The 26,560-nt window shown below is 47.0% G+C and overlaps 1 protein-coding gene across 1 annotated transcript in view; it reads right to left on the reverse strand.

The window, feature by feature from the left end:
• The window catches only part of ERLEC1 (endoplasmic reticulum lectin 1), a 331,659-nt gene that overhangs the window by 80,669 nt on the left and 224,430 nt on the right, over positions 1–26,560 (reverse strand). Inside the window, exon 9 of the mRNA XM_069234195.1 lies at positions 19,521–19,682. Coding sequence (XP_069090296.1) covers positions 19,521–19,682 — 162 coding nt within the window. The remainder of the gene's footprint in view (positions 1–19,520; positions 19,683–26,560) is intronic.

Raw genomic sequence — 26,560 nt, forward strand, 5'->3', positions numbered from 1 at the left:
CAGGCCCCAGCACCACTGTTCTTTCCATAAACTGTATCATTCTTTCCACAATTGTCAGACCCCTGGCACACAGCTAAGTCCCTTGTAAAAGGTACCAGTGGTACCAAGGGCTCTGTGACCAAGGAGTGTCCCTAAGAGCTGCAGCATGTACTGTGCCACCCTAAGGGACTCCTCACCAACGACATGCACACTGCCATTGAATATTGTATATGCTGGTGGGGAGAAAAAGGTAAAGTCGACATGGCACCCCTTCCAGGGTGCTATGTTCAAAAATCACTGTCTGTGGTATAGGTTAGTCACCCTCTAGCAGGCCTTACAGCCCTAAGGCAGGGTGCACTATACCACAGGAGAGGGCACAGATGCATGAGTATTCCCCAACAGTGTCTAAGTCCATTCTTAGATATTGGAAGTGCAGTGTGGCCATATTAAGTACATGGGCTGGGAGTTTCTCATTTCCAACTCCACAACTGCATGATGGCTTCACTGAAGGCTGGGAAGTTTGGTATCAAACTTCTCAGCTCAATAAACCCACACTGATTTCAGTGTTGGATTTGTTGTACAATACACACAGAGGGCATCTGAGAGATGCCCCCTGTATTTTACCCAACCCTTTAGTGGAGGACTGACCACCCTGTGCCAGTCTGCCACTAACAGACAAGTTTCTGACCAATTGGGATGACAGCCTTTGTGCTCTCTGGGGCCAGAAACAAAGACTCCCTCCTCCCCCCTCCCCCCCCCCCCGGTGGAGGTGCGTCACACCTCCCCCCCTGCAGGAACTGTAACACTTGGTGGTGAACCTCAAAGGGTCAGGCCTCCTGTTACAGTGCCCCAGGGCATTCCAGGTAGTGGAGATGACCAACCCCCCTCCCCTCCCCTCCTCCCCCCTCCCATCCCCTCCCCCCTCCCAGACCAAACCCCACCTTTGGTGGCAAGTCTGGCAGGAAGGAAAATTAGGAAAAATAACGAGGAGTGACCACTTCAGCTGGGACCACCCCAAAGGTGTCCAAACCTGAAGTGACACCCCCCCCCCCACCCTTCTTTGCAGAATCCTCCATCTTGGTTTGGAGGAGAGGGACCAATAGGGATGAAAATTAGTTACTTACCAATAACTGTGGTTCTCCATTATTGGTATCTTTCATAGATTCACATGCTTGAATCATCCCCGTCGTCGAGGTGGGAGCCTCACGGTAACTTCAAATATATATAGCAGTAAGTGTTACACACTAGGCCCTAATGGCCCAAATAGGCACTTTTATAGCCTATCCATGTTCTTTTATAAAAAGGAACCAAACTTGAGTCACAGCCAATCAGGCGTCAACACCCTCTAGAATACTCCCAACAGAGGCTGTTTCCCTCAGATGTTCTAGTACAAGTGTGAAGCAGAAAGTTCATCTATAAGGGGAGCCTCTGAGGGAAGGTGGGTGAGTTGCAGGTGAATCTATGAAAGATACCAATACTGGAGAACTACAGTTACAGGTATGTAACTAATGTTCTTCTCCAGTATTGGATCTTTCATACATTCACATGCTTGAATTAGAGTAGCGAGCAGTAATATTGTCTAACTAGGTACTAGCTGTATTATCATAATGATATCAATAATAATAATAATAATAATAATAATAATAAAAATAATAATAATAGCAGTATTCATACTCCTAGTCACTATTCAATAGTGAATACACCAATATTCACAGGAACATAACAATAGGCACAAAAACCATAATCAGCATCACGATAAGTATCAAGCTAGCTACAACAATAATAACAATAATAATCATTAAAAGTAGAAAAGTTAACCTTGACCCAATGAAGGAAACGTAATTCACATACCTTTTTCATGGAAGATGGGAGGCTCACCTTAACGGAATAAATGCCTCAGCACTGCTTGCCCCACCGCTATGTCCATGTTATTCGTCCCTTCGAGACAGTAGTGTCTTGTGAAAGTATGTTGGCTGGACCTTGTGGCCGCTCTACAAATGTGCTGCAAGGGCACTTCCGCGAAGAGTGCTGCTGGCGTGGCTACCGCCCTTGTAGAGTGGGCTCTCACCTTGCTGTGGAGCGATATTTCAGGCTTGAGCATTACAGAATTGGATTGCCAGGCCGATCCACTGGGCAATAGCCTGTTTGGACACTGGGAAGCCCTTCCTCGCATCCCCAAAGACCACAAAAGTAACTGATCTGATTTGCGGATGTTCCGTGTTTTTTGAAGGTAAAGTTTCAAACATCTCTTAATATCCAACGATTGCAACGCTTTTTCTGCTACCGTCTGCGGGTTAGGAAAAAAGGTCTTCAAAATGACTGATTAATTCAAATTGAAACTTGAGGGCACTTTTGGAATATATTTAGGATTCGTCCTAAGAATTATGCCAGTAGTGGTGAATTGAAGAAAAGGCTCTTTGACGGTGAAGGCCTGTATGTCACTTACTCTCTTAGCTGAATTAAGAGCCAGGAACAACGCCGTTTTCCATTAGATGAATTTCAGTTCCACCCAGTGGATTGGCTCAAAAGGGGGTTTCATGAGTTGCCCCAACACCACATTTAGGGACCATAACGGTGGATGTTTACGCACAGGTGGAAAAGTTTGAAACAGACCCCTAAGAAATTGTTTCACAATCCTGGTAGAATATAACGAGGCAGTGTTTTAATATCGGCGGTACCTTGAAATTGCTGCCACGTGCACTCGGATGGAGGAATACGAGAGACCAGACTTTGACAAGTGCAACAAATACGGAAGTACTTGTTCTGGAAGTGAAGAGAGAGGATGGATTCCTTCCGCAGCACACCACACACAAAAACGCTTTCATTTCAGCCTGTAAGTCTTATTGGTGGTGCCCGCCCTGGCTAGGATTGCCCTACATTCTGATGAGATGTCTAAAGTGGCGTATTCATTAAATTCAGGAGCCAGGCCGACAAGTGTAGAGATGATGGATCCGGATGCCTGACCTGGCCCTGGTGCATTGTCAACAGGTTTGGCGTCCGTCTGAGTAGCACATGTGGCTGTTCCGAGAACATGAGGAGTTCTGTGAACCACACCTGCCTGGGCCACCTCAGTGCTATTAGTAGAAGGCGACATCCTTCTGTCTTCATCTTGCTGATGACCCTCCGTATCAGTGGGATTGGAGGAAAAGCGTAGGCATAGACCCCTGACCATCTCATCAAAAATGCATTCCCCACGACCCTTTTTGGGGAAGCCAGCTTGCATAAGGGCATTTCTTGTTCTCATATGTGGCAAACAGATCGAGTTTTTGTGTGCCCCATATCTGCAAGAGTTGGTCGAGAACCTCCTGGTCTAGTTCCCACTCGTGGGACAGGATAATCATCCTGCTTAGGGTGTCCGCTAGAATGCTGGTCTGTCCTGGCACGGGCTTCACCCTCAGAGAAATGTTGTTTGCTATGACCCATTTCCAGATGTTCTGAGCTTGTTGCGAGAGCTGTAGAGACTTTGTGCCACCCTGCTTGTTTAGATAAAATATGCTCGTAGTATGGTTTATCCTGATCAAAACATCTGAGTTTTGAGCCTTGGTAAAAAGGCCTTTAGAGCCAAATCTATTGCCTTGAGCTCCAGCTGGTTTATGTGGAGTTGTTTGTCCTTTCGCGTCCAGGACCCAATTATTTGCAGATCTTGAAGGTGGGCACCCCAACCCTTGAGGGACGCATCGGTTGTCACTATGTAGCGGGGTACCTGAGGAAGAAACGTGAGACCGCTGGACAAGTTGGCCGGTGTCGCCCACCAAGACATGGCGGCCCGCATTGCCGATATGATGAGAATTTTGTCCCAGAAGGAGCCCTGTACCTGAAGCCACTGAGCATCCAATAGCTCCTGTAGGGGTTGCATACATAGTCTGCAATTTGGGATCAACTAAATGCATGACAAGATCATTCTCAATAATGACTTGTAAGCTCGAAATGAAACAAACCTTTTTGTCGAGAGCTTGTGGGCCAAACTGGACAGCTTTTGTTTTCTTTCCTGAGACAGGTATGCCCTGCTTCGGACAGTGCCCAGTACTGCTCCCAAGAAATTCATTTTCTGTGTGGGGTGAACGTGTGACTTTTGGTAATTGATGGTAAGCCCGAGATTCTCAAACACCTGGAGGCAGGCGGTTGTGCGGTGTACCACCTGAGCTCTTGAGGATGCCTTGAAGAGCCAGTCGTCAAGATAGGGAAAAACCTGCATGCCCAAGTGGCGCAGGTGCAATGCTACCGGAGCTAACATCTTTGTAAAAATTCTGGGGGGCGATTTCAAACAGAAGGAAAGGACACGAAACTGCAGATGCATACCAGCTACCCTGAACATGAACATGAAGAATTTGCGATGGTTTCGATGTACTGGGATGTGAAAATACGCATCCTGGAGGTCTAGGGATGTCATGTGATCTCCGGGATTTAAGAGGCGCAAGATGTCCTGCAGCGTTACCATCCTGAACGAATGCTTCTTCAGGAACTTGCTTAATGATCTTAAGTCCAGAATGGGGTGCCAGTCTCAGGAAGGTTTCTTCACCAGAAAGAAGCGTGAATAGAATCGCCTGTTCCTGTGAAGAGTTGGGACCAGTTCTATTGCCTTTTTGCGCAGGATCATATACACTTCCTTGAAGAGTTGTTTTAATCGTGGAGGCCGCGGGCCTGACGGAGGGACATTTGGTGGTCTCCGAACGAACTCCAGAGTATTCCCCTTGGCCACTCTATCAAGCACCCACCTGTTGGATGTGATGCTTGACCATTGAAGGAAGTGACAAGGGATGCGACCCCCAATTCTCGAGCCCCGGGTAGTGTTGGAAGCTGGTATGTCCGTCCGGTTATTGTTTTCTGCCGGTATCTCTTCCAGGGGCAGCAGATCTTCCCTCTGCGAGGTGTCTATAAGCAGCGGTAGGTGGCAACCAATAATGCTGCTGTTGCTGACTGTATTGCTGTCGGGGTCCTGCTGGAGAGGACTGGTACTGCTGTCTATAATGTTGGAAACCACCCCGAAAGGAGTAACTTCCTCTACCCCTCACACTTCGAAAAGGCTGTTTCCTGAACTGTAATGTACCAAGGCAGTGGTTCCCAATCTGTGGTACGGGGACCCCTAGGGATCCGCAAAGCCTCCTCAGGGGGCACGTGGCTGCATAGAAAATTAAATAACATTAACAGATAAGGGCCCCCAGCTCTCAGTAATGACTCTGTGGCAGTCCCTGGATTCTAATTAAGATTCAGTGGGGATCCCCGGGCTCCAGTAATGATAAAGTGGGGGTCCACATGAGTCAAAAGGTTGAGAACCACTATACCAAGGGATTTCGCTGTGTCCGTATCGGTCTTGATGGCTTGCAGCATGTCATCCACATGCTTCCCAAAGAGGCTTTCCCCATCAAACGCCATGTCCAGAATTCTGCTCTGAACCTCTGGGCGGAAGGAAGTAGACTTCAGCCACCCCTGCCTACGCAAGACCGCTGCACCTGCCAGCTGCCGGAAACCTGACAATGAAATGTTGATTGCGCAATCGATGATCTCTGCGGCAATCCGCTCACCCTCCTGTAACACCTTCTTTGCCTCCAACTTGGCATCCCCAGGCAAGAGGTCCAAATAAGCAGACATGTCTGCCCACATCTGGCGGTCATACCTGCCCAAGATGGCTAACGAGTTAGCCGCTTTCACTGTGATCGCCGCCGCTGAAGAAAATGTATTCCCAATATTGTCCAAACGACGTCCATCCCTGTCTGGAGGCGATGTAATTGGTGCTGAAGGGTTCTTTGAGCGACGTTGCGCTGCCTGAGATATTACAGAATCCGGTTTCAGTTGGGACACTAAGCAGGCCGGAGTGTTATCAGGGGCTTTATACTTCTTTTCCAGCTGCAGCATCTGGGAAGGCACCGTTGCCAGATTTTCCATCGCCTTTAAGCCCTCCTGCCATAAAAAATCCACTATAGGAATAGCCCTAACCGACCTCTTTGAAGGCTCTTTAAAGTTGTATAAGAAACAATCAGTTTCCTGGGAGATAATGGGTAAGTCAAATCTTTTAGCCGCCCTTTCTTGGGGAGAAATTGGGCCTATTGTCTACCAGATATTGATGGTACGGGTCACTGAAGCAGTTACTTAAAAGATGTTCTTTCACAAATAAATTATAAAGCCCACCATAGTCATGCACTCCACTTCCAGTTATCCAACCATCTAGTGCTTACACTGAGTAGTCTACAAAATCAACCCACAATTGTCTCGCGGTTTTGTGAGCCCCCTGAACCTAATTCTATACTCCTCAGTGGTGAATCCAAAGTCCTCATTCAGGGTAGCCTTCGTGTGGTCATAGGATTCAGCATCTGCACCAGTGAGTATGAGGAGCCTAACCCTACACGTACCAGTGAACAGTTCCCACAGGAGAGCTCCCATGTGAAACTTTTTCAAACTTCTGGTAACACACGCCACAAGCCCTCTCAAAGGCTGTGAACAACTTGGTAATGTCATCATCTTCCTCATACTTGGGAACCATCCCTTTTGGGATTTTAGGGGTGTCAGAGTGCTCTGTCTCTAGTTACTAAGTTGCAGCCACCATTAATGGGTCCTAAACCCATTTCTGATCTCTCACTTTCCGTAGCTTTCTATACCCAGGAGCTCTCTCTTCAATGATAATCTTTTGGCCATTTTTGCTAAAAGGAGGTCCTCTTCATTGAGGCTGCCTTCAATGCTGCCAGAGGAACTGGTCTCTCCTGTGGGAGATCCATATTTTGTGAGAACTATCCTTGAAGTCAGGGCCATTTGGACCCTGTCCTCCCTAGTTAAATTAAGAGGGGGGAGTTCATCCTCCTGATCCCCAAGTTATTTCCAATCTGATGGGAGGTCTTCCTCCTCAGTAGGGTGTTCCTTTACATACTCCGCCAAGAGCTCCTGGAGCTGAATCCTGGTAGGGTTGGAAGCAATTTTAATTTTTCTTAATTCACAGAGGGACCTTAGCTCCATCTTAAGATGGAGGTAAGGGGGGGGAGTTCGAGTTCCATCACTATTTCCTCTGAGCTGCTCATTTTGTTACTAAATGTGGGGATTACTTTTAGGAACTAAAAACTACCTCTAGCTACTTTACCCCTAACTATGGTAACTTAAATCTAAAAAAGAAAGGCTAAAGGGGAATTAAATTAAGACCCTGGCAGGACTTAAAAACTTAGAAAACATTGTCAACTAAACAATCAGTTGAATCTAAAGGCAATTTTGGAACTTAGTCATGTGATCAGATATTGGGTGAGTAGTCCAGCAAGTGCAAAGTCGTAGAACGCACCGCTGAAACCAATGTAGGAAGCTGGGTGTGTATATACCGTACCAAAATGAGTTAAGGTGTGCACAGAGTCTAGGGGTTCCCCAGAGGCTTAACAGTGGCTAAAGTAGATAATGCTCTTTTGCGGTAGTGTGGTTGAGCAGTTAGGCTTATCAGAGGGTAGTGCAAAGCCTATGTTGTACAGACACAGTGAAGTAATAAGGCACACACTCAATGACTTACTCCAGGCCAATTGTTTTATACAGAAAAAATATATTTTGTTACTGTATTTCTAGAACAAGAAGCTCTTTGTTGCGGGTAAGTACAGTTGTCAATATCAAATGTACTTTGGTTTTTGCAGGTAAAGCAGTTTACAAGTAAGTAACACTTTTCTATTTCAAAAGTTGACACTTTGTGCAATTTTTCATAGTAGTCAATAGGGTCCTGGTGGTGGGGATTGGGGGTGGGTGGGGGGGGGGGGGTAATTAGCACAGTTAACAGGTGAGTACAGGACTTACAATTCTAGTCTTTGGGATTTAGGATTTCCACAGGTCAAAGTTCAGGCTGACCCCAAAAGTGCACTACTAGCAACACAGGCCGGCGATCAAATTTGGCATCCGGTTTACAATGGAATCCTATGAGGACTGGGGGTGTTCGGTAGAAAGCAGACTGCACGTTAAGTAACTGCGGTCCAGGACATAGGCCTGGGGGTGGGGTGGGGGGGGGGGGTGGGGGGTTTAGCTCAGCTCTGGGGGGGAAGGGGGACACAGGTTCACACCAAACATAGCGGCATAGGGGCAGCCAGGTGCAGGGTGCAAACACAGAGCTGGGCACCCAGTGCTTTTCAATAGAGAGACCCCAGGGGTCAGAAAAGATGCTGCAGGCAAAGGCTAGATAGGTAGGGGAGGCGTCCGCTGGATGTTGCTGGACCATTGGTCAGATTCCCCAAGGGCAGGGGGCTGTGGGTGCAGAGCTCTCCTTGGGTGCCTGGTATCTTCGTCTAATCCAGTCACAATCAGGGGGTCTCTGGATTCAGGCTACAGACATGGTCTTGTTGTCCAGGAGGGGTCAACCTAGGGTGGTCTCGAGGTCGGAACGCCTGGGGACCTTCTCTGGACTGGTGGGCCACCTGAACTCGGGCCAAGGGCATTTGGTGCAGAGTGGGCAGTGCTAGCAGATCTGGGGCAGTTTTGGAGTCCTTTGGGAGGGTTTCTTCTGGACAGGGCCACTGTCCTCTGGGGGTTTGTAGAGGTCACTGGTCCTGCAGGATGCATCGCCTTCTTGGAGCAGGGATCTTTGAAGGTGCAGACAGGCCGGTAGGGCTGGGGCCCAGTCAGTTGTCATCTGGAGGCTTCCCTGCTGGGGTCAGATTCGCTGTCATTTCTTCTTGAGGTTGCCAGGAATCTGATAAGTAAGGTTCAGGGGTGCCCCTTAAATACTAGGCTGCAATGGCTACTGTCTCTGAGGGTGGCTACACTGTAGGAAGCTGGTCTTGTGTGTGGGGACACCTATGGTGTTTGCACCTTATACCAGGTCCAGGAAACCCCTATTAGTGAGTAAAGACCGTGTCTAGGAAGCCAGGGCTCTCTTGTGGTAGCTGTGATGAGCAGCCAAGACTTATCTTGGAGTGCACAGCACTTGCAATACCACAGCAGTCACACAGCAACTTATCACACCTGAAAGAAACCACACAGTGTTGCAAAAATAAAGGTACTTTATTATAGTAACACTAAACTAAATTACTTATAGGCAGTCCCCCAACCGGCATTAAGTAGACACTATATATACACACACAATAATTATTAGGACTTCGCATATAGGAATAACAAGCATTGGTAAAAAACAGTCTAGAAAAATCTATAGGGCCCTATAGTGGGGCCAAACTATAAACAAACAGTGGTGCGAAGTGAGGTCTCCCACCCAAAGATGTGGAGTAGTTGGAGGGGAGCGGTAAGAACTTGGGACCCCCAAGAGGTGAGTACCCCAAGAGGTGAGTACCTAGGTGACCCCCAGGGACCAGGAGGGCAGAGGTAAGTACCTGGTCCTCCCAAAGATGAACAAGGGGACTTAGAAAGAGGAAAATTGCAAGACCGGGACCAGTCCAATGGAAGCCAACAGTGGATTCCGGCAGAAGAGGATGTGAAAAAGAAGGGGACAGAGTCCAGTCCACACAGGAGTGTCCAGACGGAGCAAGAGCCACTACCCACCCTTTTGTGAATGAAGACCCAGGTTGACACGGGAAGAAGATCAGCTGTGGAGCGCAGGAGCTGCAGAGAGTTCCTTGGAGTTGTGCAGATCATGTCTCACGACGGTCGCTGGGTCACAAATGGTCAGTGCTCAAGAGGACAACCAACAAGCCTTGGCAAATGCAAGTTGGAGCAAAAGAAGATTTGCAAGAAAGAAGAGCGCCAGCAAGGCCCAGGGGACTCGACCCTTGGAAGGGAGTCTGGGCTGACCTTCAGCAATCTGGAGAGCCAGCAGAAGTAGTCACAGCTCCCACAGGCAACCCACTGGCAGCAGACACAGTAAGTTGCAGTGAGGCCCAGTCAGCACACCTGGAGAGGAGTCCCACGTCACTGGATCAGCAGAGACGAGATGGTCCTTGCAAGGATGAAGTGCTAGAGGCCGGAGCTACTTGGAGCCTGAAGATCCCTTGGAGCAGAAGTCAACAAACCTTGGTTGCTGCAAGAACTGCAGTGCACAGAGGTACTGTCCTGCAAGGACAGGCAAGTGCTCACCATCTCCAAAATTGGACAGCAGGTAGAGAGGACCAAGGGGACCACTCAGACCCACCACCTGTGTTGGAGATTCTTCCTGGAGCCGGATGGCAGAAGATCCCAGCAGCCGGCCATCGTTGCCTTAGGTGCCTGCAGATGGAGGGGAGTGAATTCTTCACTCCAAGGGAGATTCCTTCTTGCTTCTGCAACTGAAGTCTTGCCAACCCCAGAGGATGCAAGCTGTGGAAATGTTGCAACTGCTGTAAGGAGCCGGAGAAACAATGTTGCAAGCCGAGGTCATCTCGGAAGTTGCAGGCTTGTTTGGTTCCTGTGCAGGCCAGCAGCGTTCTGGTTACCAGGAGCAGAAGAGGTTATTGCAGAGGAGTCCTGGTGGAGTCTTGCTGCCGAATCTGGAGACCTACCCACAAGGGAGTCCCTAAATGGCCCCAACAGGGGGCTTGGTCAGTCTGCCGGGTGACCACCTATCATAGGGGGTCACTGATGTCTGCACATCTTGTTTCCAAAATGGCATAATCAAGTGGCCACCTGGAGGAGCTCTGGGCACCACTCCTGTGGTGGTAATAGGCAGGGGAGTGGTCACTCCCCTTTCCTTTGTGTGCTTTTGCCGCAGAGCAGGGACTGGGGTTCCATGAAATGGTGCAAACTGGATTATGCAAGGAGGGCACCAAATGTGCCCTTCAAAGCAAACTAGTGGCATGGGGAGGCTACCCCTCCCCAGCCATGTAACACCTATTCCAAGGGAGATAGTGTTGCCTCCCTCTCCCACAGGAAATGAGTTGTTCTGCCTTCCCCTGCTTGAGATGGTCAAGCAGCAGAAGGGCAGAAACTTGTCTGAGGCTCCCCGCAAACCCTGAAAGACTGGTAGAAGCAATATTATTGGGGGGGGCTCTAAGGAGCACCCAGAGTGCATGGAATAATGCCAACAGTACTGGCATTAGTATATATGAGTATGGTTCGGAGTTACCACATTATGTAGCTGGACCATAGGCCAGTACGCGGGTAAAATGGCTTCCCGCACTTACAAAGTCCACTGCATTGGAACTGGAGTTTGTGGGGGCACCTCTGCTGATGAAGGGATGCCCTCACACACAGGAACCTGCACCCTGCTGTAGGAAAGTAGCCTCATTTTATTTTAGTTACTCCCACTTTTTGCCCGTTTGTCAGTGTGTTTGACTGTGTTCACTGGGATCCTGCTAACAAGGACCCCAGTGATTATGCTAGGTTTTGTTTCTGGCCCCAGAGAGCACAAAGGCTCTGAACACATGGGGTAAGAAACTTGTTGCTTAGTGGCAGTCTGGAACAAACTGGTCAGTACTGCACTAAAAGTTTGGGTAAAATACAATAAATCCAACACCGGCATCAGTGTGGGTTTATTGTGCTGAGAAGTTTGATACCAAACTTCCCAGCCTTCAGTGAAGCTATCATGGAGTTGTGGAGTTCGTAATGAGAAACTCCCAGCCCATGTACTTTATATGGCCACACTGCACTTACAATGTCTCCCAATGGACTTAGTCACTGGAGGGCCATATTGCCCATGCATCTATTCCCTCAACTGTGGTGTAGTGCACCCTGCCTTAGGGCTGTAAGGCCTGTTAGCAGGGTGACTAACCTATGCCACAGGCAGTGGTTTGTGGGCATGAAGGGGCAAAAGCACACAAAGGAAGGGGTGCCGTGTTGATTTTACCTTTTTCTCTCCACCAGCACACACAATCTGCAATGGCAATGTGCATATGCTTGGGGAGGGGTCCCTTAGGGTGCACATTACGTGCTGCAGCCCTTAGGGACCCTCAAGGGTCACAGAGTCCTTGGTACACTGGTACCTTTTACAAGGGACTTAGCTGTGTGCCAATTGTGGAAACAATGGTACAGTTTAGGGAAAGAACACTGGTTCTGAGGCCTGGTTAGCAGGATCCCAGCACACATCCAGTCAAGTTAGTATCATTATCGGGGGAGGGGGGAGAAAGTGTTTGTGTGTGTGTGTGGAGGGGGGGGGGGTATGGAAAATGTCACTTACCCAGTGTACATCTGTTCGTGGCATGAGACGCTGCAGATTCACATGCTTTGCACATCCCGCCATCTAGTGTTGGGCTCGGAGTGTTACAAGTTGTTTTTCTTCGAAGAAGTCTTTTCGAGTCACGAGATCGAGGGACTCCTCCCCTTTCGGGCTCCATTGCGCATGGGCGTCGACTCCATCTTAGATTGTTTTCCCCGCAGAGGGTGAGGTAGGAGTTGTGTATTATAGTAATAGTGCCCATGCAATGGAGTAAATATGTATGTACATAATTTGGTTTAAAATGATATATTTACAAATGTTCAAGATCAACTTCGAAACGGCTACAGGCTCCCGGGGGGGCGGGTGGGCGCATGTGAATCTGCAGCGTCTCATGCCACGAACAGATGTACACTGGGTAAGTGACATTTTCTGTTCGATGGCATGTGTAGCTGCAGATACACATGCTTTGCATAGACTAGTAAGCAGTTATTTTCCCTAAAAGCGGTGGCTCAGCCTGTAGGAGTTGAAGTTGTTTGAAATAAAGTTCGTAGTACTGCTTGTCCTACTGTGGCTTGTTGTGTTGTTAACACATCCACGCAGTAATGTTTGGTGAATGTATGAGGCGTAGACCATGTGGCTGCCTTACATATTTCAGTCATTGGAATATTTCCTAGAAAGGCCATAGTATCACCTTTCTTCCTAGTTGAATGTGCTTTTGGTGTTATAGGCAGTTCTCTTTTTGCTTTGAGATAACAGGTTTGAATACATTTAACTATCCATCTGGCAATGCCTTGTTTGGATATTGGATTCCCTGTATGAGGTTTTTGAAAAGCAACGAACAGTTGTTTTGTTTTCCGTATTTGTTCTGTTCTATCAATGTAGTACATTAAAGCTCTTTTGATGTCTAATGTATGTAGTGCTCTTTCAGCTACAGAATCTGGTTCTGGAAAGAACACTGGTAGTTTTACTGTTTGATTTAAGTGAAACGGTGATATGACTTTTAGTAAGAACTTTGGGTTAGTTCGTAAAACTACTTTATGCTTGTGTATTTGAATAAAGGGTTCTTGTATGGTAAATGCCTGTATTTCACTTACTCTTCTTAGAGATGTGATGGCAATGAGAAACGCTACTTTCCATGATAAATAATGTATCTCACATGGGTGCATGGGTTCAAAAGGTGGACCCATGAGTCGTGTTAAGACAATGTTAAGGTTCCACGAAGGAACTGGTGGCGTTCTTGGTGGAATAATTCTCTTTAGGCCCTCCATAAATGCTTTTATGACTGGGATCCTAAATAATGAAGTTGAGTGGGTAATTTGCAGATAAGCTGAAATTGCGGTAAGATGTATTTTAATGTATGAAAAAGCTAGCTTTGACTTTTGTAAATGCAGTAAGTAGCTTACGATGTCTTTAGCAGATGCGTGTAATGGCTGAATTTGATTATTATGGCAATAAAAAACAAATATTTTCCACTTATTTGCATAGCAATGTCTTGTGGTTGGTTTCCTTGCTTGTTTTATGACCTCCATACATTCCTGTGTAAGGTCTAGATGTCCGAATTCTAAGACTTCAGGAGCCAAATTGCTAGATTCAGTGATACTGGATTTGGATGCCTGATCTGTTGTTTGTGCTGAGTTAACAGATCTGGTCTGTTTGGAAGCTTGATATGAGGCACTACTGAGAGGTCTAGTAGAGTTGTGTACCAAGGTTGTCTTGCCCAGGTTGGTGCTATTAGTATGAGTTTGAGTTTGTTTTGACTCAATTTGTTTACTAGATACGGAAGTAGTGGGAGAGGGGGAAAAACGTATGCAAATATCCCTGACCAGCTCATCCATTACGCATTGCCCTGAGATTGATCTTGTGGGTACCTGGATGCGAAGTTTTGGCATTTTGCGATTTCTTTTGTTGCAAATAGGTCTATTTGTGGTGTTCCCCATCTTTGGAAGTAAGTGTTTAGTAATTGGGGGTGATTCTCCCATTCGTGGATCTGTTGGTGATCCCGAGAGAGATTGTCTGCTAACTGATTCTGAATCCCTGGAATAAACTGTGCTATTAGGCGAATGTGGTTGTGAATCGCCCAATGTCATATTCTCTGTGCCAGGAGACACAACTGTGTTGAGTGTGTTCCTCCCTGTTTGTTCAGATAATACATCGTTGTCATGTTGTCTGTTTTGACAAGAATGTGTTTGTGGCTTATTATGGGTTGTAATGCCTTCAACACTAGAAATACTGCCAGTAGTTCTAAGTGATTTATGTGAAACTGTCTCTGCTGAGTGTCCCATTGTCTTTGGATGCTGTGTTGATTGAGGTGTGCTCCCCACCCTATCATGGAGGCATCTGTCGTTATTACGTATTGAGGCACTGGGTCTTGGAAAGGCCGCCCTTGATTTAAATTTATATTGTTCCACCATTGAAGCAAGGTATATGTTAGGCGGTCTATCAACACTAGATCTAGAAGTTTACCCTGTGCCTGTGACCATTGTGATGCTAGGCACTGTTGTAAGGGCCGCATGTGCAACCTTGCATTTGGGACAATGGCTATGCATGAGGACATCATGCCTAGTAGTTTCATCACCATCTTGACTTGTATCCTTTGTTTTGGATACATGGCCTGTATTACATTGTGAAATGCCTGTACCCTTTGTGGACTTGGAGTGGGAATCCCTTTTGTTGTGTTGATTGTCGCCCCTAAGTATTGCTGTGTTTGACACGGCTGAAGGTGTGACTTTTTGTAGTTGAGTGAGAAACCTAGTTTGTGGAGGGTTTCTATGACATACTTTGTGTGTTGTGAACACCGTTCTTGCGTGTTGGTTTTGATTAACCAATCGTCTAGGTACGGGAACACATGTATTTGCTGCCTCCTGATATGTGCAGCCACTACTGCCAGGCATTTTGTAAAAACTCTTGGCGCAGTTGTTATCCCGAATGGCAACACTTTGAATTGGTAATGTACCCCTTGGAATACAAACCTTAAGTACTTTCTGTGTGAAGGATGTATCGGTATATGGAAGTATGCATCCTTTAGGTCTAGTGTTGTCATGTAGTCTTGTTGTTTGAGCAATGGGATTACGTCCTGTAATGTCACCATGTGAAAGTGATCTGAATTGATGTAGGTATTTAATGTTCTGAGATCTAATATAGGTCTTAGAGTTTTGTCCTTTTTGGGTATGAGAAAGTACAGCGAGTAAACTCCTGTTCCTCTCTGATGAATTGGTACCAGTTCTATTGCATCTTTTTGTAACAACGCTTGGACCTCTAGTCGTAGAAGATCCATGTGTTGTTTTGACATATTGTGTGTTTTCGGTGGGACATTTGGAGGGAATTTGAGAAATTCTATGCAATAACCATGCTGGATAATTGCTAGTACCCAAGTGTCTGTTGTTATTTCCTCCCAATGTTTGTAGAACTTGGTTAGTCTCCCCCCCACAGGTGTCATGTGTTGGGGATTTGTGATGTCGAAGTCACTGCTTGTTTTGAGGAGTTTTGGGACTTTGGAACTTCCCTCTACTCTTTTGGAATTGGCTTCCTCTATATTGTCCCCGAAAATTTCCCCGCTGATATTGGCTCTGATAAGTGGGCCTTGTTTGTGAGGTTGTGGGATCTGTGCTTTGTCCTCGAAACCCCCCTCGAAACTGTGTTTTACGAAATGTGCCTCTGCTCTGTGGGGAGTAGAGTGCGCCCATGGCTTTGGCCGTATCAGTGTCCTTTTTAAGTTTTTCGATAGCAGTGTCCACCTCCAGCCCAAACAACTGCTGTCCGTTAAATGGCATATTCAGCACGGCTTGTTGTATCTCCGGCTTGAATCCTGATGTACGCAGCCATGCGTGTCTCCTTATGGTTACTGCTGTATTTACTGTCCTAGCAGCTGTATCTGCTGCGTCCATTGCCGAGCGTATCTGATTGTTTGAGATACTCTGTCCTTCCTCCACCACCTGTTGTGCCCTTTTTTTGGAACTCTTTGGGCAAGTGTTCAATGAAATGTTGCATTTCGTCCCAATGAGCCCTATCATATCTCGCCAGCAATGCCTGTGAGTTGGCAATGCGCCATTGGTTGGCCGCTTGTGCTGCAACCCTTTTCCCCGCAGCGTCGAACTTGCGACTCTCCTTGTCTGGAGGTGGTGCGTCTCCCGAGGTGTGCGAGTTCGCTCTCTAGCGAGCTGCCCCTACTACCACAGAGTCTGGTGTTAATTGCTGCGTGATGTATACAGGGTCTGTTGGCGGTGGCTTGTATTTCTTCTCTACCCTTGGAGTTATGGCCCTCCCCTTCACAGGATCCTGAAACACCTGTTTGGAGTGTTTTAGCATTCCAGGTAGCATAGGGAGACTTTGGTATTGGCTATGTGTGGAGGATAGCGTGTTAAATAAAAAGTCATCCTCAATAGGCTCTGCGTGCAGGGTGACATTATGAAACGCCGCTGCTCTTGACACCACCTGTGTGTAGGCTGTCTGTCCTCAGGTGGCGACGGTCTCGCTGGATAACAGTCTGGGCTGTTATCTGATACTGGCGCATCATAAAGATCCCATGCGTCGGGATCATCCTGACTCATTCCAGTATGAGTTGGGTACTGCATCAGTGGTGGAGTGGCTACCGGTGATGTGTGCGTTGAGCGTGGTGGAGATGGTGGTGGGGTTACTTGTCTTGCCACCTTTGCCTGTGGCTGCTTGTCTTTTTCTTGAAAGGCAAGTCTTCTTTTCATCCTAATTGGGGGAAGAGTACTTATCTTCCCTGTGTCCTTTTGGATGTGGAGCCTTCTATGAGTGTAGTCTGACTCCATTGACTCTAGTTCTTGTCCGAATCTATGTCCTTGCATTTGTGAGGACAGTCCCTGTTCCTCTGTATAGGAACTTGTTTTCGGTTCCGAGGCTGGATGTTTCAGAATGGAAACTTTTTCGGCAGTCTTTTTCGGCTCCGACGACACTTTAATTTTCGGCATTCCCGTCTCTCGGTGCTGACTCGTTTCGGTGTCGAACTTGCTCTGACCCGCTGTCTCGGGTTCGAGTCTGCTCTGTGCCGGTATCTCGACCGGAGTCGGATGTCTTCCACACATGCGTGCCCTTTTTCGGTACCGATGATCGGTCACCTATTTTTCGGGTTAAGCCATGGCCTGCTGGCGGTGGCGTCCCCTGGGCTTTAGTGGTCTTTCCGTGAGCTTTGTGTGTCGACGTCTTACTCACGGTTTTCGGCGTCTGTTCGGGATCGACCTCGTCCGAATCCTCGATGGAGAAGGTTTCTTCTTCCTCCTCCAAGTGTTTTTGTCCTGTCGGCGCCGACACCATCTGTAGTCTTCTCGCTCTTCGGTCTCTTAATGTCTTCCTCGACCGAAAAGCTCGACAGGCTTCACAAGTATCTTCTTTGTGTTCTGGAGACAAACACAAGTTACAGACCAGATGCTGATCTGTATAAGGATACTTGTTGTGACATTTGGGGCAGAAGCGGAATGGGGTCTGTTCCATTAGCCTTGAAGAGTCACGTGGGCAGGCCGACCAGGCCCCGACGGGGGATCGAAAACCCCGAAGGGCCACCGGAGCTCTTCAAAATTCGGTGTCGATCTATTGTAACTAACTCGATACCAAACGCAAACAATACCGTCGAATTTTCCGAGATTCTAACTATTTTTCCGAACCGAAACGCGGAGCGAAAAGGAACACGTCCGAACCCGATGGCGGAAAGAAAACAATCTAAGATGGAGTCGACACCCATGCGCAATTGAGCCGAAAGGGAAGGAGTCCCTCGATCTCGTGACTCGAAAAGACTTCTTCGAAGACAAACAACTTGTAACACTCCGAGCCCAACACTAGATGGCGGGATGTGCAAAGCATGTGTATCTGCAGCTACACATGCCATCGAACATATATATATATATACATATATACACACACACAAATATATAGATAGATAGATAGATACATAGACAGATAGATAGATATCCATGACAAAAGGGTCACTTTCCCACACTGCCTGCCTTCAATAAAGAACAAGAACTCCCATGGACAGCAGACCTGTCCAAAAGAAACCATCTCTAAAGAAGAAGTCTGCTTGACAAACTGCAAAACTGCCACCTTGCACCCGATGCTCCCGGCCCGAGTCCAAGTCCAAAGGGACTACCAGTCCACTGAAGCTTCCACTGCGCTTCTGACCAAGAGTCTACCAAGGTCTGACACCTGTCGGACTCCACAGCAACGCCTGCAGCCTAAATCGGAGGACTCTCCCGGACTGTGACCTGCCTGGTACCTTGTTTCTGATGCCAAAAGGCACCTCAGCACCCACAGCCCCTATGCCTTTGGGAGCTGGACCATCATGTGTGCCTATGACCCCTGGCATCTCATCTTACCTGGGCAGCAGTGGGTTGACCTTTCACAGCCTACAGTCCATTTCTGAAAGTCATCTCCTCAATTCAATAACACTGGGCGCACAGCGCTGTGTTGCCACTCTGCACCCGGCTGCCCCTGTGCCGCTAAGGGTGTAAGCTTTATGTTGACTTGTGCCCCGCCCCCCCTTGTACTTACCTCAACTCCAGGAGATTGACCCCTGACCCCACTTTACTCGCCTGTAAGCAACGCTTCAGTGGATACCCCTGTCTCCATTGGATAGCATTGGGTACCCGACACTTTGTTAGCACTCTGCAACCGGCCGCCCCTGTGCCACCAAGGGTATAAATTTGGTGCTCCCCCACCCTCCCACCCCGCTTCCGGTGCTCATCTCAATACCCAGGGACCAACCTCTGACTTCGCTCCTACTTACCTGGGAGCAGCGCATGTTCATTCCCCACCCCCCTCCATCTCTACTGATTACCATTGGGCACTGACTCAGACTTTGACCTCTGCACCCAGCCGCCTCCGCGACGCTGTGTGCAATCTTGGTACTAACCTGTACCTTGCCCAGTGCTAGTCCAAAACCCTGAAGACTGGGATTGTAAACTGTGTACTTACCTGTGAAACTACATTCTTGTTTTCCTCCCACAGGTTAACATTGAAGACTGTGAAAATTCAGTCGATTTTTGAAACAGTCAAGTATTTCGAATTCAAAATCTGCTTACCTGACAACAAAGTTTTTTGGTTCAAAGCATATATAAAAACAACTGTTATTTTTCTAAATTGTGTCTCATTTATTGCCTCTGTGATCATAACAAATGCTTAACATGCCTCCTTGATAAGCCTAACTACTCACCCACACTACCACAAATAGAGCATCAGGCCTATCGATGTCTGCCGCTGCAAAACTTTGCGTGATCCACTGGACTCTCTGCAAGGTGTACTTCATTTTAGTGCACTATATAGACAGCCAGCTACCTACAGTAATATTCTTCTATGGCAATGTAAAGCTCTAACTGGAATGCCTGACAAAGGAATGAGATGTCCAATACACACAAATATTTGACAAGGGGTTTTTTGCCCTTGAACAAAGCCTGTTACACAATCTCAATGCTTTACCTCCTCCTGAAGTGTTGAACCAAGGTTTATATCATTCAAAAAATGGCTCAGAGATTACATGATGTAACCTTTTGGCGGGTGAAAAATTCATGAGTGCTTGAAAAATGTTTGAAAACAAAGCATAAAGAAAAGATTGATTTCTCACCCCATGGAAGCAATACGAGCCACTTAGGAACTCCTTTATGAGCTGTTCATCAGTCAGTTTGGAGATGTGTGTTGTTCCAACGGTTACTTGCTGCTGGATGCCAATAGCAATTGGTTTATGGATTGAAGAGAATGGCTCTTCTTTTGTTGACTGAATTTCCTCCTGAAACATTTATGTAAATCACCACATAATGTGAACAATGTGCAATTTTCAAAATAAGCATAAACCCTTTTACAAACTCCGTAAATTATTTTCAGAAAACGATTAAATGAGTGATGAAGTCCAATTAAATTAAAGAAACATGTATATACAACAATCCTACATATGCAGTTTGATCTAAGTGTTATCATCTTGAACTACTTCAACTCTTTCCGCTGTACGGGAGTAAAACTGGATGTGCAGCAAACAGAAAATAGCTGCTGCTTGCAGTTTCATATGTATAATAAAAAAACTGCTAATCTTGAAATCATCCAAGACAAAACATTCATGTTCTTTCATCATTTTATGTCTATTTGTATTGAAAAAATACCAGTAAGGAAAACGTTACTTACCTGTAACAATTGGTAAGCTGCTTGTAGCGCTCTCTCTTTACACACTCCTGCCATGTGGTGTCAAGCTAGGAACGTTACAAGCTTTTCATCGAAGGAGAAGGTTCAGTTTTGAGGTAATGTGTGACAACACCACTGGAAGCCATGATGCACTAAGACACATATTCCACTTAAGACTGTGTTTTTCCCTAATTGGTAAGTGTAAGCATGAAGTTGCTGAGCATCATGTATATGAACTGTAGAAGGCACTGAGAGTGGAGTCCCTGCCCCTAGAAATCAGTTTGCAGAGTAGGGAGGATGAGAGGTTCGGTGAGGAGACTGCAGCTAGATATTGTCTCTACCAGATAAGTGGTCATTGAAGGTAAGTAACATGTTCATCTGACAGAGACTCAAGTTGCAGATTTCTTACCTTTATATAGCTACCCAAGCAATACCAGCCCCAGAGGTGGGTCTGTGAACCAATATCATACTAGAAAGTCTTGCAGGACCAAACAGGAAAAGTTCCTGTCTCTACGTACCTGACTGTCCAGGCAGTAGTGTTTGGTAAACATGTGTAGAAAAGCCCACGATGCTGCCTGACAAATGATCTTAATGTAGAGTAAGACCCACCTGGAGATGGACGCTTCTGTAAAGCCAAACTTTCTTTGCACCAACATAACTGACAAAGAGTTGATCATCCACCCGGAACTCTTTTGGATGATCAAGGTAGAACTCCAATGCTCTTTTTCGGTTCTGGCGATGGAGTCTCGCTTCTTCCTTAGAAGGATGAAGGAGGAGCGTAAAAAGTAGGCAACATGATGCCTACATAAAAAGGCATAACCACTTTTGGCAGAAAGGTAGCGCTAGTGCGAAGCACCACCGTCAGGATGGATGGAAAGGTAGGGCGGCTTAGATGACAAAACCTGCTTCTCACTCACCCTGCAGGCAGATTTAATGACCACAAGAAAGGCTGTTTTCAAAGTGAGAAGTCTGAGGACAACTGAGGAGAGGCTTGAAAGAAGTGCACATCAGAAATGTAAAAAAATATTCAGATCCAATTGGGGCATATTGAATGGGGATGGAGGAAAAAAGTGTGTAAGGCCTTTGGGGAACCTAAAGAACGTTGATCAGGTGATCTAAAAAAAGCAGAAATAGCAGACGGATAACCTTTAAGAGCACCCATGCCAGAGCCGTGCTGGGCCAAGGAAAGGACAAACAATAGGACCTCAGTGAGAGGGGGCAGAGAGTGGGGGGGTCAACAGACATGTCTGTGCACCATGCCACAAATTTCCTTCCAACGACAGTTGGACACCTGACTGCCTAGATTATGTTACAGACTTTGGGTGGAAGGTCAAAAGCCGTCACTGTCGCTGCTCAGTCTCCATGCAAGAAGGCAGAGAGTGGACAGGTTCGGGTGCCCAACCCTCCTCCTGCTGCTGTGACAGAAGATCCTCCCGGAGGGGCAGTCTGATCGGAGGATTGATGGACATGTTCAGCACCTTAAGATACCAGACTCTCTGTGCCCCATTCAGGGTAACAAGGATTACGTGGGCTCAGTCATTCTTGATCTTTTTGAGAACTCTGGGTGGGACTGGTAGGGGTGGAAAGGCGTACAGGAGGCCTGATTTCCACTCAAGACGAAAAGAGTCTCTGAGCGAATCCCTCCTTGGAATGTCCAACATGTAAAACTGCCAACATTGCGCATTCTCTTCGGAGGCAAACAGATCTAACCAAGGCTCTCCCCAAGCTGAAGGAGACCTTACGACACCTCCATACGGAGATGCCATTTGTGATCTGCTATGCATATTCGGCTGAGTAAGTCTGGCCAGCTGTCCCAGCCACGTCCAGAGGCGCAGAGCCTCTTGACAAAGGGTCCACAACCCCACCATGCCCTGCTTGTTGCAGTACCACATGGAGGTGGTGTTGTCCGTGAACATCTGCACCATCTTCCCCTTGACAGAGAGAAGAAATGCCTTCAATGCTAGCTGGATCACATGGAGCACCAACCAATTGATGTGGAGTCCGGATTCCGCCAGAGACAAGATGACTCTGTTTTTCACCTCTCCCACATGGCCACCTCATCCAGGAGTGACACATCTGTCACTACTGTCAGTTGTGGTTGGGGAAGGGAGAGGGATCTGCCTCTGACCCTATTGCGGTTCGTTATTCACCACGGCAGAACTTGCACGGTTCCATCACAAATCTGGACCTTGTTGAGAGGTTCCCTAATGCTGCGCCCACTGGAACTTCAAGTCCCATCTGGCCTGTCACCAGCAGGATGCAAGAGTCCATGAGGCCCAGCAGCCTCAGAGTCATTCTCACCGAAATCCAGGAGAGACGCTGCAACATCTGTATCATAGCTTGAATATCCTGGATTCGCCACTCCGGAGGATAAGCCCGAAACTGCATTGTGTCCAGAACAGTTCCGATGAAAGAGAGCATCTGAGAGGGAGTCGGGTGTGACTATGGCACATTTGTAGTGAACCCCAGCGAATGCAGGAGGTCCACCGTAGTCTAGAGGTGGGAGATGACCAGTTGGGGTGAGCCCACCTTTAACAGCCAGTCATGCGACCACCACCATCACCTTGGTGAACACCCGAGGGGCGCTGGTAAAACCAAAGGGGAGCACAATGAAATAAATGTTTGTGGCCCACTGTGAACCGCAAGGAACATCTGTTGGCAGGCAGGCAGGGCAAGAATATGGACATAGGCGTCCAGCAAATTCATCACTACCACCCAGTCTCCGGGCCCAGGTCACCTAGAACCTGAGCCAGAGTGAGCATCTTGAACTTCTCCTTCTTGAGGAAGAGATTGAGGGACCGAAGGTCTAGGATAGGGCAGAGGCCCTCGTCTTTTCGTGGGTACCAGAAAGTAGCAGGAATAATAACCACAACCTACGTCTGGCACAGGAACCCTCTCTACAGCTCCCTTGACCAAGAGAGCTGTAACTTACTCAAGGAGAAGGAATAAGTGATCTTCAGCCATCCGATCATAGGATAGTGGCATGGAAGCAGCAGTAGTAGCCCCTTCGGACTATTGGCAAAACCCACCTGTCTGATGTGATGGATTACCAGCGGAGCAAGTGTTGGCAGATCCTGCCTCTAACTGGCTCTTGACCAGGAAGGCTTAGAGGCTGATGCAGGGGGAGGAGCTGGCGGACTGACTAGACTGCAGATTTCCTGATTTTCAAGGTTGGTGAATCCCTCAGCCACGCAGAGGGGACAGCACGTGCGGCCCAGTAGCTTGCCGGGAATGGACGCATTTGGAGGCCCCTTCCGTAGCCACGAAAAGCAGACTTGGGTGGGACAAGGGACCGTTGCAAAGCCCAAGAACCTGGCCAAAGCTTGAGAATCCTTGAAGCGCTTGAGCGCCGAATCTGCCTTGTCTCCAAAGAGACAGATACCATCAAAGGGCATGTCCATCAAAGTAGCCTAGACATCCCCTGAAAAGCCAAACATCCTCAGTCAGGTGTAGCGCCTCAGGTTCACTGTCAATGAAACCGCCCTGCCTAGGTTCTATCGAGCATCCATCTACCCCGATCAATATTCCCTGTTAGACCAATATTCATCCAGATAGTGGAGTGATCAGCTCCAACATGAACTATATCCTGTCCCAGATTCCTATCTATTAAAATGTAATCGATCCTGGACTGATGTCTGTATTTTTGTTGTTGTTAAATGTGTACCCTCGGGTTAACCCCATCCTCTCTCTCCATATATCACATAACCCCAACTGGGACATTATAAATAGTGCTTGGAGTCGCATTTTCTCATTACTTCGGGATCTACTCCCTGATGACCTATCTAAATCATAGTGTAGCACCACATTAAAATCCCCCATCCAAATAATAGGATCTGAAAATTGAAACAAGTGCTGAAATAAATCCACTAATGGGGCAAGATCATCCTTACTGAGCCCATAATACCCCACCACTGTAAATGCCCTATCATATGCCACCAAGCTCCCTATGACCCATTTTCCAGCCCTGTCTACCGGTCCCTCCTGAAGGTAGATATAATAATGCCTGTTAATAAGCACCGTGACCCCTTTACTCCCACCACTCTGGCCCGAGCAGATTATTTGTTGCACCCAACATGACCTAAACAACTCCACACACTCTTGTCTAGACAGGTGAGTCTCTTGCAACACTAATATATCTGCTTGGACATCTTTAATGTATTGTAACAACCTCTTTTGTCCATTTACAACCCGTAATCCGTTAATATCCCAAAAACAGAAGCCTCAACTCCTTCTCCCCCATCATCTACCCCCTGTCGTTGGTTTAAAACATACTAAAGTTCCCCCTGTTTCCCATTACTCTGAGGATGTCTTTTTTTTCTTTTTCTCCCCACATACTCCACACCCTGTGTCCTGTTCCCCTTCCTGCCTCCCAACTCCCCTCCCCAGACTTCCCTGGGAGAACCCCCCGAACGGCTTCTAGGTGTTGACAACTCAGGGGGCGGGCTACCACCGGGACTGGTGGTGCTGGCAGAATTACAAGCTGAGGTAAAGGAATTCTTCTAACTTATTGTGGGCTCAACCTCCCCAGCTATGGTATGGGATGCCTTTAAGGCGTTTTTGTGTGAGGGATACTAATTAGAATGGGTTTGTTTAAAATGCGATTGTACAACGAAGAGCTTGGTACGTTAGAAAAGCAGATACAACAAAGAGAAAGAAAATTGACATTGCTTGGTCTCAAGGATGAGGATGTAGATCAGCTGTACAGAGTAGATCAAAGTTGCGAACGGAGTTGAATGCGGTCATTGAGAATAGGATTAAGAAAAGATTCTAGGCGAACAGGTTAGTGCACTATGAGTATGGAGAAAACTGTGGTAAATTACTAGCATGGAAATTAAAGGCTAATAGAGGAACAGGGTGATAGAGCTACGACATGCAACCTCCGGGAGCTGGAGGAGGGGTGACAAGGAGGTAGGGGAAGCTTTCCGAGATTTTTTTTAAAGAATTATATGAAGAGAATCTAGAAGTACCCTTGGGGGCGGTAAGGACCTGGTTAGAAGAGTTAGACTTGGATACTTTGTGTGACTTAGACAGTAAAGGCCTGAATGAACAAGTTGGGCTAGAAGAGTTGGATCAGGTTTTTAAATCAGGGAAGACTGGGAAAGCACCAGGCCTGGACTATCTGCCTTTGGACGTTTACAGCGCCCTGGGAAACTGTATAAATAATTTTTTTGTGGGGCTGTGTAGTGCCATTTTAGAAGGGAGAAGTATGATGCCTCCGTCTTAGAAGGAAGCAAGTATTACAGTGACTTTGAAGCAAGGGAAGGACCCAAGATCCTGCAATGCATATAGACCAATTCCCCTATTAAATAGGGATTACAACAATTTTAAGATTATGGCGGACAGGTTAAATTGTGTCCTGGGAAAGCTTATTCACATGGATCAAAAGGGTTTTATGAAGGGAAGGTTGATGCAGGAGCTGACACACCCTGATTTGGCTACTACAAGCCAGGATCCTTTGGCAGTAGTAATGGTAGACTCCACTAAAGCATTTGATAGGGTTAACTAGGTTTATTTGAAAATGGTCAGTTTTTGTTTATTTTAGGTGGATGATCTGTTAGTGTACACAGCAGATTTGGGTCAAGCAATGATAGCTCGGAAAGAGCAAACAAAGGAATTTGGGAAAATCAGCTGGTTTGCAATGAACAGTGAATAATCTTAATGCAGGCGGAAGGGATCTCTGTAAAGAAGGAGGTGAAATATTCAGGTATCACAATAACACAAGACATAAATACAATTGTTGAAGATAACTTCAAGAAGGTTTTGAGGGAGTCTAGCCAGCTAATGAAGAAATGGGTCAGTCTTTCCCTTACTATGAGAGGACGGGTTAACTTAGTCAAGATGGTGATCTTACCTAAATTCCTATTTATTTTTAATGCGATCCCTTTGATGTTTGAGAAAGAATGGTTGGATAAACTTCAGGGAGAAATTAGCATTTTTGTTTGGGCCTCAAAGGGGGTAAGCATTGCTGGGAAGAAGTTGAGGAGGAGAGAGAAAGGAGGGTTGGTGTTACAGGATGTAGATTATTATGCGTGGGCCTTCTTCCTGAAGAATTCGAGGGAGCTAATGAAGGAGCCAGGAGAATCTGAGAAAGGTCAAATTTTGAAAGTTATGATTGAAAATAAATGGTGTATCCAAGAAAGGCTTTTTATGTAAGTTTGGTGACCCCAAGTTCTTCAAAAAAATAAGATTAACGGTAATCTCGGATTTGGTAAAACTCTGGTGGGGTTTGAGAAGAGCCACTAAGTTACCATATTATAGCAAGTATGCGCCAATATGGAACTCTCCAGGCTCCCCAGAATGGACTAGAGACAGGTTGGCTGTTCCTCTGAAGGAGGCAGGCTTTTTAGATTGGGGACACCTAGTCAAGGATAGGAGTTTGGACTCTTGAGTCCCTATGTGGGGAGATGGGGGTGCAATCTTTCCAGGTTTAAATACTTCCAAATTACTAACTGGATGAAACATGTAAAGGAGGAGGAAGGGGGCTCAAATGAA

The sequence above is a fragment of the Pleurodeles waltl genome, chromosome 5 (assembly GCF_031143425.1).
Source record: "Pleurodeles waltl isolate 20211129_DDA chromosome 5, aPleWal1.hap1.20221129, whole genome shotgun sequence".
NCBI lineage: Eukaryota > Metazoa > Chordata > Amphibia > Caudata > Salamandridae > Pleurodeles > Pleurodeles waltl.